Source organism: Trachymyrmex septentrionalis, unplaced genomic scaffold (assembly GCF_001594115.1).
Source record: "Trachymyrmex septentrionalis isolate Tsep2-gDNA-1 unplaced genomic scaffold, Tsep1.0 scaffold2, whole genome shotgun sequence".
Taxonomy (NCBI): Eukaryota; Metazoa; Arthropoda; class Insecta; order Hymenoptera; family Formicidae; genus Trachymyrmex; species Trachymyrmex septentrionalis.
In genome coordinates this window covers 1,093,720-1,112,493 of record NW_017305179.1, presented here as the reverse complement: position 1 = coordinate 1,112,493, position 18,774 = coordinate 1,093,720, and the positions used below count along the sequence as shown (strand labels likewise).

The following is an 18,774-nucleotide window of genomic DNA, read 5'->3' as shown; positions in this document are numbered from 1 at the left end:
AGATTGAACCGAGATTAAAGTTACTCTCATTAGTAGAAACGGGCACTGGAATTAAAACAAGATAACGAGTAATAAATTGAACCGAGATTTAATCTTACATCGTTGGAACCAGGCTTCAGCTTCTCCTTCGGCAAATTAGCCCAGCGATATGACGGAGACGAGCAAGTTTTTAAAGGGTCGATGAGAGAAGCGAGCGAGAGCTGAGTGGTGGTGCGTTCCACGTGACAAGACACCACGTGTCTTAGTAAACATAGGCGAGACGCGGCGTGTCGGTGCATGCGTGTGCGTGTGTCATCGGCGGAATCGTTTTAACGCGCTCGTAAAAACGCTTGGCGAGTTTCGCTGAGCGCAAACCTGGGTGCGGTGACCCCCTCGTAGGTGCAATCATTCAGGACACTTTCATCGATTTCGAACGCGCTCCGGCGCGACGCGACGCGACGCAAAACGCATCGCGTCGTGTCGCGTCGCGTCGAATTGACGCACGTAGGACCGAAGGAACCACCCTCGGGATTACTAGCCACGACCTATTTTAACGAGGACAATGACGCTCTAGTTTCTACCGGAAAAGTATAGTCTGCTCCCACGGCGGCTCGTCCGCGTTCGACCGTCGCCGCCGCCGCGTTCCTGGGAAAAAATAGTCGCACGTACACTCACACACGGAGAGACCTACCCACTAAGGACTCGACGAGGAATTTAGTTTAAATTTTTTGAATACAATATAGCGTTCTACCGAGGAGAGCTATGAAACTAAATAAATCTATATTATACTCTATCGTACAATATAATGTAGTGAAATATTCGAGTACAGTACAGTACTAACTTTTAAGTAAAGTATCTTTTTTTTTTGGGCGGATACGACTACTCCTCTAAGGCCTCGCTCATATAAATCTTCCCGCTCTCTTTAAATTAATTAAATCGAATCTCGTCTTCCTCCTTTTTCTTTTTTAAATCTTTTTAGTCCCACGCACATCCACGTTCTACTATCTAAGTTGAATAATAATGAGACTAGACGTGAGTTCGCCCCCTTTTTCATCAAGTGAATCGAAAGAATTCGATAGACGAAGATGGGAGACATGCACATCGATCAGTAATAATTATTCAATTCCGATAATGTTTCATTTACAATTCCTGAATAAAATTTCGCCTATCAGTCTAGTAAAACCGTCGGAAGAAATCGATAAATTCGCCAACCACGAGGTCAGAGATTTACCAAGTCGCACAGCGAACGAACGAGCAAAGTTATCGCATAATACCGGACCCCGACGCTTATCTAGCTAAAATATACATTCTATTACACATCTGTCATGTCGGATGAAAACAAACAAAGTTTCGAAGTTAATACTGACGTTTGGCACTGCTTTAGGAGATAATTGCGATGTCACGAGGGATTCGCGACGTGGCTGCGAAAAAGTAGAATCCTTCTTAGTTTAGGTATTCACTCCCAGTCCTCTTGCCGGGTCCGATTTGTCCGATTTCAGGTATCAAATAACCCGCGAATATATACGTTAACTCGATTCGAATTCCGTCAGACCTCCAAATCCTTTCCTTCCTATGCGCGATAATTGTAAGATTTAATACATATTATCTCGCGTTAAGTGGTCATTCTACGCCGAGAGTCCATCGAGCGAGTCTCTCTCCTTCCGCAGTCACAGAAATTATTAAAGTGGCAGTATGCAATCCAATTCGACGAGGTTCGGTAGATCAGCGTTTCTCAACTTTCGCTACGCGTTACGCCTTGCCTATGACGAGGTATCTGGAATAAGAGTTCCGCCGTATTTACAATATTTAGTATACAGACGAGAGATCGAAGAAACGACAGTCTGTGTCTCGAGATATTTACACTCCCCGAAGGGACGAATTATCCTAGTATGCGTGGCCTGTCCGAGTTTTTATTCGCGAGCGAAATGCCCCCGTCTCTCCATCGTCACCGTCAGAAAGAAACGATAAATGGGAATAGATGCCCGATGCTGCATCCATAAATCATCGTGTTCGTTGTATTCGTGCGCTTGGTGTACGGCTAATCGATCGCCGCCGCTGGGAGTCAGTGGTGCGAATGGTTGCGGATGGAGACCCGCTCGATAAACTTGGACAGACCTGACCTGATAAATATCTTTTTTTTTTTGCATAAACTGGTTTTGAGATAATTTTTGAAAGAGCTCTACCCACTACGTACTAAGATCGTGACGGAATTCGTCGAAGATTGGAGTTGAGAAACGCTGCAGCGTACAATATCTGGTATCATAGCAATCGAGAGAGACTCACCCCAGGCTGCCGGTTAATGTAGAGTTAAAATGTCAACAAGAAAATATCTTAGTACTCGTATGTGTCTCGCTACCTATTTAAGACATCACTACTAGAGTTTATAGCACTTTTGTTTATCCTATATTATCAATGTACGTAACAACGTATGAACAATCAAAGAGATTTCTTCTCCGTCCTCTTTATCTCATCCCTCCCTCCACTCCAACAGCAGAAAATTCTTTCCATTTACTCGCATCGCCATACCTGTGGCTAGTTCTTAATTTCTCTGATAAATTGTCGGATTCCTCTAACAAATTGACCTATAAATCTGATATTGCTTAAAATCAACCAAAGCCCCTCAAAGGCTCAGCAATCCTCCAAAAGCCGAACTGCTTTCAAGAACTCTCCCTTAATATGGAGCGATCTCCTATCAAGGAGGATGCAGGTCGCGGTGGTGGGCCCTGGCAGTTAAGATGGCCTTCAGCTCGGAGTCCAGCTGTTTCTTGGTTCGCTCGCTCACGAACTGACCGCCCACCACTGGCTGGGTCAATCTCGGCGACGGCAGATCTGCCATTAGCTTACTACTGTCGCGATTCTCGTGACTCCTGGCGCGTCGTATGGGTTTCTTGATCGACAACGCTTCCTCTTGGGTCTTCTCCTCGCCGAAACGACTCAAGGAAAACGTCATTTCCTGATTCAGGGTATACGTTGAACCACGACTACCACCTCCACCGCCGCCACTACCGCTGCCAATAGCCTCCGAAGACCTGGTGAGGTCAATAGTCCCGGAGCCCCACTCGCGCGATAATTTTCTCCCGATGGCGGATGTGAGTTCGCTGTTCGGCGACAATAACGGGCTCCTGGACTGGTAGCCAGCCGAGTGCGGAGGTCTCAAAGTGGCAAACACCGGGAAGGACTGACCTCGCTTGGCCGGGCTGCGAGGATATCTCGGCGTTGGCACGCCGCCGCCCCCAGCGGTAGAATCACGACGAATGGTCGGTGTACCACTGCCGGTCGAATGGCTTCTAGTAGGTGCTAACGGACGCAGAGTCGCACTGCCGCCGAAGCTAGCAAGACGCGGTGGCGGCGATCCGCCGTCTCCGTGGCTCAATCTACGGCCTACCGTCTCTAGTGGACTCCTCGCGCGCAAATTAGTGCTGCTGAGCGTGAACTCGCGCGGTTTCATCGGCGCGTCGAGACTCACCGGCGACAATCCTAGACGAGATGCCGACAAGTTCGTCGAGCTTCTACTCTTCTCCGATCGTTTAGGACTTCGAGGCATCAGCGGACTCTTGCTGCGACTCCTCTCTCTACCTTTTCCCAATTTTTCGTCTTTTTTCACAGTCTTGGCGGTATCGTTCTCCTCGGGTACCGTCTCGATCTTTTCTTCTTGTTGTACTCTAAAAGAAATTTAAATATTCAGAAATTTCTTACACTCTGATATCCTTTTCTATTGTTCTATTCTGATGTGATGAATTGTGAAAAAATGTTGACTTCATCAACAAAGAAAAAAAATTGTTTCTTTTGATAAGCTTGAAAATTGTATTCCCTTACCTTCGAATTTCCTGAATCATCTCGAAGAACTGTGCTTTGCTTTTACGTCTGCGACGTTGTTCATGTTCCTTCTGGAACATGGAAACATTGTAAATATTTAAAAATTAAAAAAAAGCGTACCGTCCATAAGTATGCAAACGTAAATTTTCAAATAAAAAAAACCTATATCTCTAAGTTTTTCAATTATTTCAATTTTTACACTATCACATTCAATTCGCGAACTTGTGAGTCGTTTAAAAAATCGAGGATACGCACTCGTTTAACGCTCTTCTGGAAAAGCGATGCGATCTGGCCTTGTCGCACCGTGTGCACCAATTCGCGAGCGGCATGATGCGGCGAGACCAACTCCACGCAGTTGATAAACCTGTACAGCTTCTGCGAGAAGAACATGACGTTACGGCTACGCCAGATGGAATCCTCCGGTCTATGCCGTAATCGCGGCAGCGTGTATTTGTAGAAGAGATGTTCTCCCGCTAATATAATGGATCCAAGTACCACACCCATCCCGAGCAGACAAAATACTCCAGCCACGGATGCGACTCCTAGTGGCCTGGGTTGACCACCCGGATCAAAATCTAAGTCCATCCCTACTCGACCGCTCAGACAAGGTAGATCGCCGTACCTGAAATTAGCTCGCTTTATATAAAGTGTTTACCTCACTGATTTTAATATCTTTTTTTTTAATACTGATGATCTCATTGTTATATAAACATATAAAAAAACGTATAAAATATATAAAATTAATAAATAAGATATAAAATTAACAAATAACTTTATATTATATATATGTTTAATATATACAATATAAGAAACTGTGTTCAATACACGTGTAATTTTCCAAATAATAATTGATTTTATGCAAAATGAGTTTTTAAAGAGATAAATAACATACTTGCTTATGTTTTTCTCGCATAGTGCATATATTCTGCGCGTCGGACTTTATTTATCACCTAATGTATTTTCGTCTAAAGTAATTATTACGCTCTTGTTATCGCGCAAATAAAAAGAAAAATCGCACGCGAACCGATATCGATTATCCAATTTTTGCACTTATTTTTGCGCATCGCTTACCATTTTTCTTGCAAAATGTCGAGCAACCCGTTGCTTGTATAATTCGCTATAACTTTAGATATGCTTTCTTTCAAGGGATGTCCTCTCGTAAGCGCGATTGCATAAGTGTCCTCATTGATAGTATCACCGATTTTCTGCAAACGGCAACCGTTGTCGGTCGCCCGGTAATAATCCAGAATCGGCGTGTCCGAGATTAAGATGTCCAGGGTGCCGTTTCTCAATTTTTCCACGCCCTCGGCGACATTCGACAAGGAATATCGAGCCATGTGGGACCATAATTCCGGATTCGCTTTTTGCACGTAATATTCGGCCGCGGAAGCTCTCGGTGCACCAACTCTTTGTGACAACAACTGTAATATAATATATTTAAAAAATCTAAATCCATACACACACACACACATGACCAAAAACTATAACAAACTAAATATTTTCTTTTGCTATTTAAACCTCAAAATCGTTATATATGGACATATATTAAATAATATTAATATTTAATGTAAATTTGATGTGAACAATTATTAAATAATTAACAGAAAATAGTTATTATTCTCTCAGAAATTCTTTTCCTTTTACTTCTTATATTAATTCTTATCGTTTATAAACATTCAAGTGAATTTATAAAGAGTCAAGATACTCACGCTTTTATCATGATAATTGCTCACTGCAGAATGAAAAAAGAGACCGGCGATAAGGGCAGCTATATTAGCCGTGTACGAGGCCACAAAGATAACGGAGAAGCCGCCCCAAATATTAATAAGGAACTTGTTAGGCCAAGACTTTGGTGCCTTGAAGGCCACGAGGTGGCCGCACAGAAGGCCCCACATCACCCACAGCGCGGAGGCGATGGAGAAGTTCTTGCTGCGCTGCCTGCCCCAGGGATTCAAGCCAAACGGGCTAAACCATTCGTAGAGAGCGACGGCGATCGCGGTGAGATTCAGTGACGTAAACACGGCGATCCACAGCTCCGTGCTGAACGGGAATAGAAACGCAAATAGCGGTATCTCAGAACGTAACTTCGGCGCCGTGAGAAAACTCACGCCGCTGAAATAGTACGGCGTGGTGAAATCCACCACTTTGGCACGATGGGTAGATACACTCAAGGCCGCAAACGCCAGCTGTGCCCGACCGGATACCAGTTCACCCATCACACCGTTCCATGTGCCGTTCCGGTTGTTCTGTTTGCCAAACAATCCGTCCTCCGCTAGATATAGATTGAAACGAAATCCAAGCTCGCGCGCCACCAAAGACAGCAGGTCCATACTCAGGCCGTAACAGCACATCATGGTTTTACCCTGCCGGCAGGTGAGACCACGCAAACAGAAACCCTCTTGTAAATCCGTGATCATAGTGAATGGTGATGCCTGCACGGTCACGATACTATAAATCGGCATCCCGACCTTTTCGCCGCCCTGTTCGAGATACGCCGGCATGATGCCGCCGCCTGGCCAGATTATGGTATCTAAACGGACTTCCCTGCCTCCCTTGATAGTGCCGACCTTAGTCCACCTGTTAAACATTGATGACATTGATTATTCCATCTTCTAGCGATAGATACAAATATCTTAAGAACAAGTTGAACCTTAATTGAGTCTTATTCCCGGGAAACCTGACGGCTTGCAAATTCAGCAATTGGAATTCTGCCTTGTCCTTGGAGATTTGTCCCATGGATTTCCTCAATTTACTCGTCAAAATTGCAGATACATTTTCTCGTGCGTCGCTCTTCATGAATTTAGTATTACGATCCGAGTAACATTCCGGTACAAAGTGTTCTTTGATCTGCGCTTCGCGCATACGACTCAGCCTCGTCTTTGTTTCCAGAAAAGTTTCGTCCAAAGCTTGCGAGGTCTCTCTCAGCATTCTAGTCAGTATGGTATCACCGCCCATGATTTTGATACCAGACGGTCTGAGCGCAAGCATTCCGACCGGCATGAAACTCTTGGAATTAAGTTCTCTGTCACTTGGGAGTCTCACGACCTCCTCTTCGTCCTCAAAATTGAAGCTTTTATCCTCTCGCTTGGTCACGATCTTTTCATCTCGCCATCTATACTCTTGCAGCCGATGTATATCGTTGGTCAGACTCGGCAGCGGATTCAGTGAGGGCAATCGCTTATCGTCTGACGCGAGATTTATTGTTCGCTCCAACAGCGGTAAATTCTCATTGCTCGCAACGGCGACACGCGAGCTGTGAAGAAGATGCGAACTAATAATGTTGGGCTCGTTCGGTCGCAGTTCCGCCTTAAGATCTAGCCAGAGCCACAAGAATCTGCCCGAGAGCATCTCGAACTTGCCGGCTGCACTGAGAATCTTCCGGGCGTTGTTCAGATCGCAGGCCATTACTACGACTCCGCCACTGCCACTCTCTTCGGCTACCCGCCTCAGCCTTAATCTTAGAGTTCTGTCGTTTGTCGGAAGGTGTATAATTGCACGAGGTGTCAACGTTGGTGGATTCGTTTGTAAAAGATGGGTGACGGGTAGGAGGGTGGTATCAATGAGAAGAGTAAATGCATGCCAATTAGCCCGATGCATTAAAGCGGCAGCTGCTGCTCCGACTTCTTTGGGACTCGAACCTATACGGTTCTCAAACCGGCCAAGATTTCCCTGTAAACAAAAAGTAATCGCTTTTATCTTTATATTGTAAGGCGTCGTAATTATATAAGCGATAAAGATCTTGTGAATATGTACCTGGCGAAGAAAGTCTCTGTGCGTAAACGGTAACCACAGAGCTGGAAGGTTCAAGGCGGCAGCAGCCGTAACGAGAAATCTGGCTGCCGATCCTCCCCCTATAATAAGGCTTAATACTGTCTTTCCACCTTCGATGTCTGTACAAAATTTGTTTAACACTGACAAGGGATATAACAAGGAATCTGTCATGGGTGTCATCCTTGTTTCTATATATGACACATCCATGTCCGCATGAAAAGACTCCAGTCTCGCTTCCTCCCATGCTTTCTGTACGTCTGCCTTGAAAGGAGTCTGATGCTGAGTTAAACATACCACTATCCGCCACGATGCGTAAGACGATCTGAGCCTGGCCTTTGCCGCTCTCAGAGACTTGGCAGCATCCGCGGTACCGGATACTGACACAGAAGTCCCTAACAAGAGGAGGATTACAACTCCAGTATAGGAGCTAGGCATCTTCCTCAGTTTTCCTTATGCTCCCCTTCCTCTTTTTCTATTTAGCTTTTTTGATGTACATTGCTGAAGCGTGGGCCTAATCTGTAAAATAACATTTTTGTTTAAAAATACTATTTTAATGTGTGTCATTAATATATTAATACATATAGCAGATAAGTTTCTATTAACAAATATTTGTTAGCACTTCACTAATTTTATCGTGTGCATGATGTATGAATTCAAATCATTTTTAAATTATACACTTCATGAAGAATTTTTCCAGCGCAAGATATTTATAATTATTTATTTTGCACTGTTATAAATATATATAAAAAAAGTAATCCATTTTTGTATGTACTACGAAGAAAACGCTGAACAATAATTTGTTAATATCAACAATTAATAAATAAAAGATTTTTAATAGTATCTTTCACCTGCCAAGGGTAGTTACCCTGTTCCACTTTCTTTTTTGCATTTGTCGAAATAACTTTTTCGACACAACAAGCACATAGATTCGCGTTACAACGTGCACACACTTTAAAGGGAAGAGATTCTAAATCACATTCTAAGAACTGTAATCCGTACGCGTTTCGAGAATGCACAAAACAGAGACGACCTTACCTCTTGACGGAAGGGATAGAAGGTCGCGCGTCTGGTGGGGGTTTAAGAAGAGCAGAGCAGGGATCGCTTTTTAGCCACCGCCGCATAATAGCCGTCGATCGGGTAAACCGTGTCAATCGTCGCGAGGCACTCGGTCAATTGGTCGGTACGGAGGACACGGACGATGAGCCACCCGTCACTTGTCCACCCCCGGACGATCTACCCCGTGCGTAACGGCCATTTTCGCGAGAGCAGCCCCTCCCTTTAAATTTCACCCCTGTGGCATCCTGTGGTCCACACGAGCGCGCTCGTGACATACACATGTATTGCGCCTGTCTCCCTTGGTATACGTGTGTCCTTACGTGTATCGGCTGCTTTCTGACAATGCCACTAACACTCGTGAATTCTGCTGACGCCCGTTATAAATGTCTCTCACAGTGTCCTATGAATTAAAAAAGAACGAATTTCTTGAGCTCTTCCTAATACGAAATGTCACAGAAGTTGTGACCTGATTTTATAATGTCTCTTGCGACATGTCTCTTGAATCCTCTTTTGAGTAATATAAGTGTAGAAAATAATGATTTCGAGTTATAAAAGTATAATGATTGTAAATGATGGAAGAACTGAAAAATAAAAATATGTAAATCAGGACTTAAGGGGTTCAACTGGAGACTTTAGGATTGTATAAAGAAATATTAGGTTTTTATTTCATTGTTAGTCTGCTCACAATTTTAAATCTGTGGACAAATATAAAATTTTCTCAAACTACATTTTCAAACAATTAAGTAACATAGAATATATTTATTAAACGTATTATTTAAGTCCAACTAAACACTACTTTTTGGAACCTTTAATTCAAAACTTAATTACTAAAGGATAAAAAAACTGCAACAATGATCTTCAAAATTTTACTTGAGAAAAGTTTTATTTTAAATTAAAGAATCTCTGTTAAAATTGAACAAAAAAATTGAGATACTATATTGAAGAAAAACTGAAATTATTCGCATCAAAGTTTGAAAATGAATTGTATCAACTGTAATCTTAAGTTTCTTTTATATAATGTTTCATGCTTCCATTAAATTATTAAATTAATCAAAATAATTTATTAACAAAATTATTTAATTTTATTAACAAAATTAAATTAAATGTACTAAAAACAGCTTATTTCGTTTAAAAATTTTTTCCTATTAATATCTTGTTTACCAGTAATGGTATTCCGTGTCCTAATTAGTAGAAAAAATAAAATTGCACAATTGTATAGTAATAATTACGCATATATATGATTTTCTAAATTAACAGAAAGGTATCACATCAATTTAGTAGCATTGCACAATTTTTGCTATTGCAATTTTTGTTATTTTTTTCATAATTAAGATAATGATAAATATCGTGACGTACGGAATACCTCTACGGCAATCCTCGAATCTTCAGTGAACAATAGTGCAAAGTTCTTTTCGGCCGGAAAATAGCTTCGTATATTTGGGATCCTCTTTTTAATGTACATTTGCGTTATATACATATACGTTACGCCACACTGCCATAATTGGGAGCATTTTAACTAGGTTTACAAGGCGTTGAAACAATAAGGAGACGCGTCCCGAAGCACCGCTTCGCCGAACTCGCTATCGCCTCTGAAGACTTTACTTTCTCTCTCGTTCTCTTTCTTTCGCACCCTGTCTTTCTCTCTACAGCTAAAATAACATAGTCGGAATGCAGTTACATGGATGCAGTCATCTCATGGATAACGAGATTCCTGCCCCATTCTTAGCTCCCCTTCCGCTAGGAACTAAATTAATTACAGAGACAGATTTTCAATAACGGATAACAATCATTAAAATTAGCTAAATAGATTTTGCTGCGATGCATCGTTCTCGAACGTGCTCCACGCATTGTTCAGCTCCATGAAAATCAACTTTGCTATATTCTCGTTTGCTGTGCCTGCTTGCTACAACACAGAAACAGATTCCCGTTAAATTTTTTTCTTTTAAATTAAAAACTACTTTAACAAAATTAATGTTTAATTATTAAAATAATTATTAGAGTAACTGATTTTTTAGTGTTCTTTTTGCCAGCTTATTCATGCTTATTGTATTATTATATTTCAAAATACTAATTAAAAATATATTTCTATTGCTTAATATTTAATTTAATTTTATCACAAAATTAAAAAGAAAATGTAATTACATTAATAATTAAGTATACAAAATATATATTGTTATTATTAATCAATTATCATTTATTAGATTAGATTAGAAAATTAAAAGATGTTACTATTTTGCAAATAATATAAAAAAACATTGATATTTGCGCAATAAAAAGGATTGTGTAAATAATAATATTTGACAAGATTCAAATACCTTATCTGGATGTACAGCCAAGCAAGCTTTTCTATAAGCTTTTTTGACGTCCGCAGCCGTGACCAATTGATGCATTTCACAACGTTGCCACCTCTCAGCCTCCGGCCATAGAACCGTATGTAGGGAGCAGAGCAAAGCCCGCAAATTTCCTTTTTTGCCCTCCGTCCACTCAGCGATTTTTAACCTATCGGGATCCATTGACTTGGCCGCTTCCACCTTTCGCATCTGATTTATTGTCTTCGGGCTATCTTTATCCGCCTTGCGCGAACTGAAGAAATTATATCCCTGGCTACCGAGCAGATCCTCAAACGCATCGCCGCTCGTCTTTTCCTTCGCTTTACCACTGAATACGTCCGAGACACCGCTGTTTGCGCCGTTGGCCTCGTTAATCGTCGCATTGGTTTTGTGCATCGTGTTCGGGCTGGAATGAATCGGCGTGCTCGCAGGCGCTGGACTTGCCGACTGCGGAGTATTCGAATTTCTCGGTGTACCGTTCCAACTGCCCGCCAGACCAGCGCCCAATGATCCGGTCAGATTCGCGAATGGATCCTTGTTAGCCTGAGCGGCGAAGTTCGGCACGCTGGCATTTCGTGGAAAGTTCTCTTCGGAATTCGGGCTCTTGGCGGTGTTCGCGGTATCTGTCGCGATACCGCCGAGAAGATTGGCTGAAACGTTCCCGCCCAGTGGATCAAACATCAGGTCGTTGACTTCCTTAACATTGCTCGACGTTGTTTGATTCTGTCCGAATAATAAATCATTCATGTTCAAATTGCTATTGTTCAAATTGCTTGTATTGCTGCTCCTCGTCGCGGAATTGTCGTGTCCGAACAGTAAGTCAGTCGAGGTGTTATTGTTAATTAAGGGTATCGAATTGGCGGCCTCAGCCTGCGACGCCGACACGCCGAAACCACCCAAGAGATCGCTTTCGTTCTGACTAGAACTAGAAAAGATATCTAATCCTGGATTTGCCGCCGCGGTGGCGGGAGTATTTGAGGTATTATTAGTATTATCCGGCATGCCGAGATTCAACAAATCAGCCTCCTGAAAGCTATTCTCTTCGATCTTGATTGGCTCTTCCTCCTTCAGCTGTTCCGGCTGTTGTTGAAGCACCGCTTCGTGTTGTGAAATCTTGTCGGTTTCACTCGACGATACTTTCTGAACCTGCAATAATGTCAATTATTACCGATTATCATCAATTTTCCAGTGTTTTGTACTCTTCAATGTAAAAAACTAAATAATTATAATATATATCTAGCAATAACAAAACATTCTACCTCTTCCTGGTGAGAAGCTGTCCTGAAGTTCTCCAGAGTTTCTTCCATTTCCAATGTCGAACCAAACAGTGGATCCGGTATGAGCTTGATACATGTTTCCGCTTCCCACGGTGCTGGCACCCTCGATAATTTTGAATTTTCCTCGCCTATCATGACATTCAGCACAATGCGGAATTTGCCGCCGATCTCAGGAGCATCGTCCAGATCGCGTTTCTCAAACGTCAAGGCGCTCTCGGTGATGGGCACGTAGCCAGTATGGAAATGTAGCGAGGCAATTTTAATACCAATTACACGGCCGAGCTGTTGCCTGGCGTGGTATATCACTAGAGTGACGTCACCGCGTACAGCCGCGTCTCCTAGAATTAGGCAAACCTTGCCCTCCATCATTCCAAATAGCTTCATTTCTTCGTAATTAGCCTTCTTCGTCGTGAAGACCAACGCTCCGTTACTATAAATTTCTATGTATGGTCGACAACCATCTTTCGCTCTGGTGAATAACGGTACCGGCTGTATGATAACAGAACGGAGAACCAGCGGCTTCGTATGCGGTGGCCGGCCGCCGCTGAGCATACTCATGTAATTAATACTGCGTAGTTCGGAGGGTTGCAAATGCGGCGGCTGGCAGCGTCTCGTTGTGAATAGAGCGATCGCCTCCTCGACAGTGGTCAAGGCTCTGCAGTGGATCAACAGAGTGCATACCACTGTAGCACTCGCCCGATACCCGTCCTACAAAGACAAACCAGTAGGATAATCGCGTTATTGTGTTTAGCAAGCGCTTAATTTAAATTGTGACGTACTCACAGTACAGTATAGCACCACCACGTGATTGAAGTCAGCGTTCAGATATTGATAGATATCCTGACAGATCTGGTACAGAGCGAATAGCATAGGTGCGTTTGATTCCGGAGTGGCGTAGGCAAACGAGCAATCGATATGTCTACCGGGGAGTCGCGTAACGTTCGGTCGGCCACGGGACAAATTGTAGAGCTGGATCTTGGCGGGCGGTGGGTGTCTGGTGTTGAGGAATACTCTCACGTCTTCAACGTGATTAGCTCTATAGGCGGACTCGATCCCATCGGCCGGATACGGCATAATGAGTATGCGCGACGTCAGATAACTTGCATCCAGTTCTGTCCTGGCCATACTCTGTTGAACGGTATGCATCACCTTGCTGGAGGTATCTTTCAAATTACGCAGAATACTGCCGGCGCCGCCCCTCAATGAATTGAATAGGCTTGTCGAGCTCTGAGTCGCCGGGACCTTGGACACCGTCGTCTGCACGGGCGCCGGTCTCGCCGGCGGCATCGTTACCGGCGCGGTGGAACGAGAGACCGACGTTGGCACACTTGACGATGGTGGTGGTGGTGGTGGCGTTGGTCGCGGAGGAGGTGACGGCTTGATCGCGACTTCGATTCGTGGCGGTTCTCTGAGATCGAAATTGTTCGACTCTGCAATTGCAGCCAAACGTTCCAAGAGCTGTGCTGTTGTTAACCTTTGTATGGGCGAGATTTGTAGGCATCCCTTCACCAGATCGTGCAGACACGTGTATCGTGGATTGGGCGGTAACGGTGGATACTTGCCGTTTACGATTGCTAGTTTGTTACCTGCGAAAAATACTTAATGAATGCTCTATTATTGTAATAAGATATCGAGTTTCTATAACTGAACTAAAATGTACACTTTTGGAATTTAAAATGAAGCATATGCTTGATATATTTGTCAAAAGCGAGAAAGTTCTAGTGTTTAGTACAAGAATAAAAAACAAACTTAAAATTAACATACACATTCAAGTTTATATAGTATCTAAAAATACTTCTTAACGAGAAAGTTTATCCAATTATTTCCTATTTCTTTATATATATTCTATTATTTTTTATAAGTTAAAATATTAGGAAAAAAATTATGTTCTTCATATTCTAAAATCGTGTAAATCAGATTTTATGTACTTCTTTCTATCTTCAAAATCAAGGAGGATATTTAAGCGGGTATTCATAGTCAGATCTTATATTCAAGCCCGTTTAAATACGGTCTTAAGAAATCACTTAAATCAATCAGAAGGCTGTATTAACGTTTTAAGATATTGCTTAAGACGGTCGAAATAAGACTCGACCATGAATATCGGCCTTTAATATTATTATATCCTTTCTAATGAGTTATTTTATGCTTTCACATTCATTATCAATTATAATATCTGTACGCTCTAGTTAACTTAGTACTTAGCAAAGCGATTATCTCACCTTCAGGAAAAGGATGCCGCAATGTAATCAAAGAATACAATATACATCCTAAAGCCCAACAGTCCACCGGAGGCCCTATAGGTTCATTGTTCCATGTATCCATCATTTCCGGAGCACGATACATAGGGGTTGTATACTTGGCCATCTGATCTTCCAGAGTGGCCCGTTTTTGAGCATTCCATGATGGATCCGGTAATATTTGTTGAGTCGAGGCGCTACCAAAGTCACAAAGTTTCACAAGGCCATCTCTCCCGAGCAAAAAGTTTTCCAGCTTGATGTCCCGATGCACGAAGGGTTCTGGTTGCTGGCTATGCATATGATGTACTGCACGTGTCGCTTGATAGGCTATCTTGCACACTTGAGCGAGAGTCAACGTGTTCACAGACACATTTCTGAGTATATCTGCTACTGTACCGCCAGGACATAGTTCAGTAACAACCAGATACTCGTATCCTTTTCGCTCCTCTCGCTCCAATCGATGGGCATACAAGAATTGAATAATATTTGGATGATTCGACAATCTCTTCAATGTTTCTATTTCCTGTATAATGGCTCTGTTTGCATCTTCATCAGCAGCGATAAGTCTCTAACAATAAAAAATAATCTTTTTACAATACAACAAAATATAAGTTGCAAAAAGGACAATGTTGGACTAGTTTAGTTACCTTAAGTGCATATTCTTTTCCTGTAGCGACATCTTCTACCGCAAACACCAATGCCCATCCACCTGTTGATACGATGTTTGCCACAAATTATCTAAATGTTAATAATGATACATAATTCGATTACGAGGACTAAATATCTTTCGCTCATGTTTTTATCATGTGCACAAATAAATGATTTATTATGATTAAATAATGCCCTCATATATTTTATATAAAAAATAATTCAAGCTGCAAATTTCTATAAATGTTCACACCTGTTTTAAGTATTAAACACAAATTGCTAAAACAAATTACAAAATGCTTTTATGTATATTCACAAATTCAATATAATTTTATTTATATTAATCGTCTATCTTTTTGGAATAATAACTTTACAATTAAAATTTTTATTCTACATATCTACTAGTAAAGACAAAGATTTTATTTCAATGAATTTTTACTAAAAAATGGAATAATTAATGTAAAAAATTAAAGAAAATTGGAATTATACATAACATCTACATTATTTAATTTTCATTTTTTTTAAATAATCTTTTAAAATAACTTTACATATATCAAAGTTTGCAAAATTTCATTTTACAAATAAATTATAATATAAATTTTTTTAAAACAAACTTAAACTTTCTACTAAATCAACTTCCTGCAGAATGTGATAGTTTCAATATTCAACATAACAAAGAGAATGTATGACTATTCAATTGATGTAAGCTATATTAATACAATCAATATTCTAAATATAATTAGAAAGGTGTCAAGATAGCTTTGCGATGGATTTTCAAAAAAGCTGTAAACTCAAGAACTGAGCAAAAGAAATCACCTACATTTTGAAACTTATAGACAGTCGTTTAAGAAAATAGGCGATAAGTTGTCAATTGACGAACGGGCAGTAATATCCGATAATATTCGAGCTAGAGTGGAATCTGTGAAATGTGAATGCGTGCGATAAAGAAGGAGAGACAATGTTCGATAATGTCAGAATAGATTATCGCGATGTGCTAAGCGCTGTCTGGCCGCGTGTCAAAACACGCTTGACACATGACAGAAGGACAGATGTCACACGCGAGATCCTAACTCCTTTCTCCTCTCCTCCGCCTTTTCTACGCGATCGTCTACAGCCTTTTTTTTTACGACGCGAGAGAAAAGTAGGACACGGTCGACCTTATCGGCCGTAATCGCGAATAGGAGGTGTCGCCAGAATGTGATTTGACACTTCTGACAGTAAGCCGAGATTCGTACCAGCCGGAGATGATAGACTCACCCTCGGCAATCAGCCGCGTCACTCTCAGTTTCACATTGTTGATGTCTAACATTTGACCGACGTACTCGTTGCCGCCGGTGCCGCCGTTCAGGTACCCGAGCGCGGATCTCAGGTAGTCCGACATCTTTCCCTCGACCTGCCTCGGCGGGCAGTTGGGCACCCTCCCGGATAGCCCACTCTCACAGACGCGTCGTTGGGGACAGCCGATACCGTGCAGCCATATTGGCGCAGCGATACCTTCGGCGCGCGCAGCTGCAGCGTCGGTGACCAACTTCAGGCGCCACCGATGGAGATCGCATTTGCCGATATTAAATACGAAAACTAAGCATTATAATTAATTATATAATTCTTTTACATAATTTTATAATGTACGCTCGATAATTGGTTTTACACTCTACTTAAGAGATCTTTTGTATGAAAAAAATTTTTGAAGGAAACAATCAGGGTTGGGTAAGTTAAAAGTTGAAGAAATAAAGAATTAACTTAATAAAAGTTAAGATAAAATTAATTTAAAGAGAATTAATTTAAATTTAAAAAAAAATTAATTTTGAAAAAAAACTGGCTTATTGTATAATGTCAGTAATGTGGCTCTTATTATAGATCTCTCATCATAAAATCATTGAACTTTTTCTAAATTAATTCTCTAATGTTTGACTTTAAAAGAAAAAAATATTAGAATAAAGTTAATTTAATTATAGCTTGAAATAAGCCATGACATTTTGTTAATTTAAAAAAAATGTATTAGTATTAAGAGAGATGGAAGAATTTTTAATTAAAAAAAAATTAATAGATTAAAGTTTAAAAGTAAACTAAATTAAGTTAAAAATTAATGCATTTAAAATAAACGTAATTAATTTAAGTTAAGTTAAAAGTTATTAACTTTTTAACTTTTTTTTAAATTTTAACATTTTAAATTTTAACTAGTTACTACTCAACCCTGGAAACAATATTATAATAGTCGTACCGTTCCGAAGAGAAATGCGTTATAGGCAACCAATCACGACACCGATTGTTGAATCATCGTCCTCGCGATCTTCCCGATGCACTTTTAACTCCTTTCCCTCCCGCTCCACTTACTCACGTAGCGTACAATCACGCTTGCACGCCGATAGTATTTATCATGATGCAAAAAGACATCATTGTCTACTTGTGTAATCTTGTATAATTCTATGTGAATTTATATATTACCTACGTAATCATTTAAATTATACACAGAATTAATTTTTCTGGCTTGAAACCCAAACCAATTGAATTTATATATTTCTTTCCGCGAAGGAATCACACCCGTTAACGGATAGAAGAACAATATGGAGGATAATAGAGAGCCGACAGAGGATAATAAATATTTCGAGCTCTCTGAAGTTAGAATGAAACGAAGTTCACTTCACTTCTAATGAATTATTTAATTACCTTTAAAGTTCTTATTATTACAATTTTTATTATTAAATTTTTATTATTAAACTTTTAAATTATTTGAAGTGGAAGCTTTCACTCTAAAAACTGAAATCTTAAATCACTTAAAAATTGAAAATTGCGTCACTCTTTTTTTAAGATTGACTCCATTTTCACTCTTTAGAATAAAATTCCATTCCAAGGATTTAAAAGATTATAATAATAATTACAACAATAATATTTAGATGCAAAAAATGCTCTTTCTTTTAAAGTTTAGTCGATAAATATTAATAAAAATCTAATTTATGAATTGTGTTAATAAATAAATTAATAATTGATAATGATTAATAAATCCATTTGATCAAGTTTTCCGATTCTTCTCACAGAAAAACTTTTCAAATATCTTTTCGCGAAACGCAATTTGTGCATATGTTCATTGTCGTTTCCTCTTATCTGAAGTTAAGCGCGCACGTGACGCTCCTCTGCTAGAATGTGCTTTAGGGTGCGTTCCGAATTATGCATGATGCATTATTTGTCCTAGTTGTTTATCAAATAATAAAGAAGGATAAAACGATACATTATATGCTTCATGCGTAATGTCCGTGTCACACTACGCATTGAAGACTGAGGATTGCGAATTGAAAATTAGAATTCAGCCAATTAGAATAAAACGGATTAAAATTAAAACTATCCGTCGAATTCTAATTCGTAATTCGCAATTCTTAATCTCCAATGCATAGCCATGACACAGGCGTAATTCGGAACGCACTCCAAAACTGAAGCTTGATATTAATGTCTATTACGTGATTTATTTTGACACCGCGAATGAGCATCGAACGTTAGCATGAAAAGGCATCTTTAGGTTTGTTCGCATACTCCAGCATGTGCTCCAATGTGTTCTTACTATAGCTTTTACTCATTCTATCGAGCGCATTTGAGTGAGTAAGAGCTATTGGTTGGAGGAACTAGGAGCATATTGGAGCATGCAACGCAAATAAACCTCTTCTATAA

The 18,774-nt window shown here is 40.6% G+C and overlaps 2 protein-coding genes across 2 annotated transcripts; both read right to left on the bottom strand.

Annotated features, from left to right (window-relative positions):
* On the bottom strand, nt 1–8,849 carry LOC108747470. The gene is made up of 8 exons (XM_018484961.1): nt 8,602–8,849; nt 7,549–8,082; nt 6,446–7,464; nt 5,505–6,372; nt 4,867–5,216; nt 4,051–4,417; nt 3,796–3,866; nt 1–3,641 (listed from the first exon to the last, which is right to left on the bottom strand). Exons 2-8 carry the CDS (start codon nt 7,999–8,001, stop codon nt 2,672–2,674), a joined length of 4,098 nt encoding a protein of 1,365 aa, XP_018340463.1. The 5' UTR covers nt 8,002–8,082; nt 8,602–8,849; the 3' UTR covers nt 1–2,671.
* A 1,031-nt stretch (nt 8,850–9,880) lies between these two features.
* Nucleotides 9,881–16,608, bottom strand: LOC108747522 (cyclin-G-associated kinase). The gene is made up of 7 exons (XM_018485081.1): nt 16,372–16,608; nt 15,114–15,175; nt 14,449–15,034; nt 13,013–13,815; nt 12,212–12,937; nt 10,938–12,098; nt 9,881–10,525 (listed from the first exon to the last, which is right to left on the bottom strand). Exons 1-7 carry the CDS (start codon nt 16,493–16,495, stop codon nt 10,418–10,420), a joined length of 3,570 nt encoding a protein of 1,189 aa, XP_018340583.1. The 5' UTR covers nt 16,496–16,608; the 3' UTR covers nt 9,881–10,417.
* Between the last annotated feature and the right edge of the window lie 2,166 nt (nt 16,609–18,774).

Coding starts and splice junctions, on each gene's coding strand:
- LOC108747470 (XM_018484961.1), bottom strand. CDS start 8,001: ATGCCTAGCTCCTATACTGGAGTTGTAATCCTCCTCTTGTTAGGGACT. Junction 5,217..5,504: donor GCAATTATCATGATAAAAGC/GTGAGTATCTTG, acceptor ATTATATTACAG/TTGTTGTCACAAAGAGTTGG. Junction 4,418..4,866: donor GACATTTTGCAAGAAAAATG/GTAAGCGATGCG, acceptor AGCTAATTTCAG/GTACGGCGATCTACCTTGTC.
- LOC108747522 (XM_018485081.1), bottom strand. CDS start 16,495: ATGTCGGACTACCTGAGATCCGCGCTCGGGTACCTGAACGGCGGCACC. Junction 13,816..14,448: donor GCGGCATCCTTTTCCTGAAG/GTGAGATAATCG, acceptor TATTTTTCGCAG/GTAACAAACTAGCAATCGTA. Junction 12,938..13,012: donor TGGTGGTGCTATACTGTACT/GTGAGTACGTCA, acceptor TTGTCTTTGTAG/GACGGGTATCGGGCGAGTGC.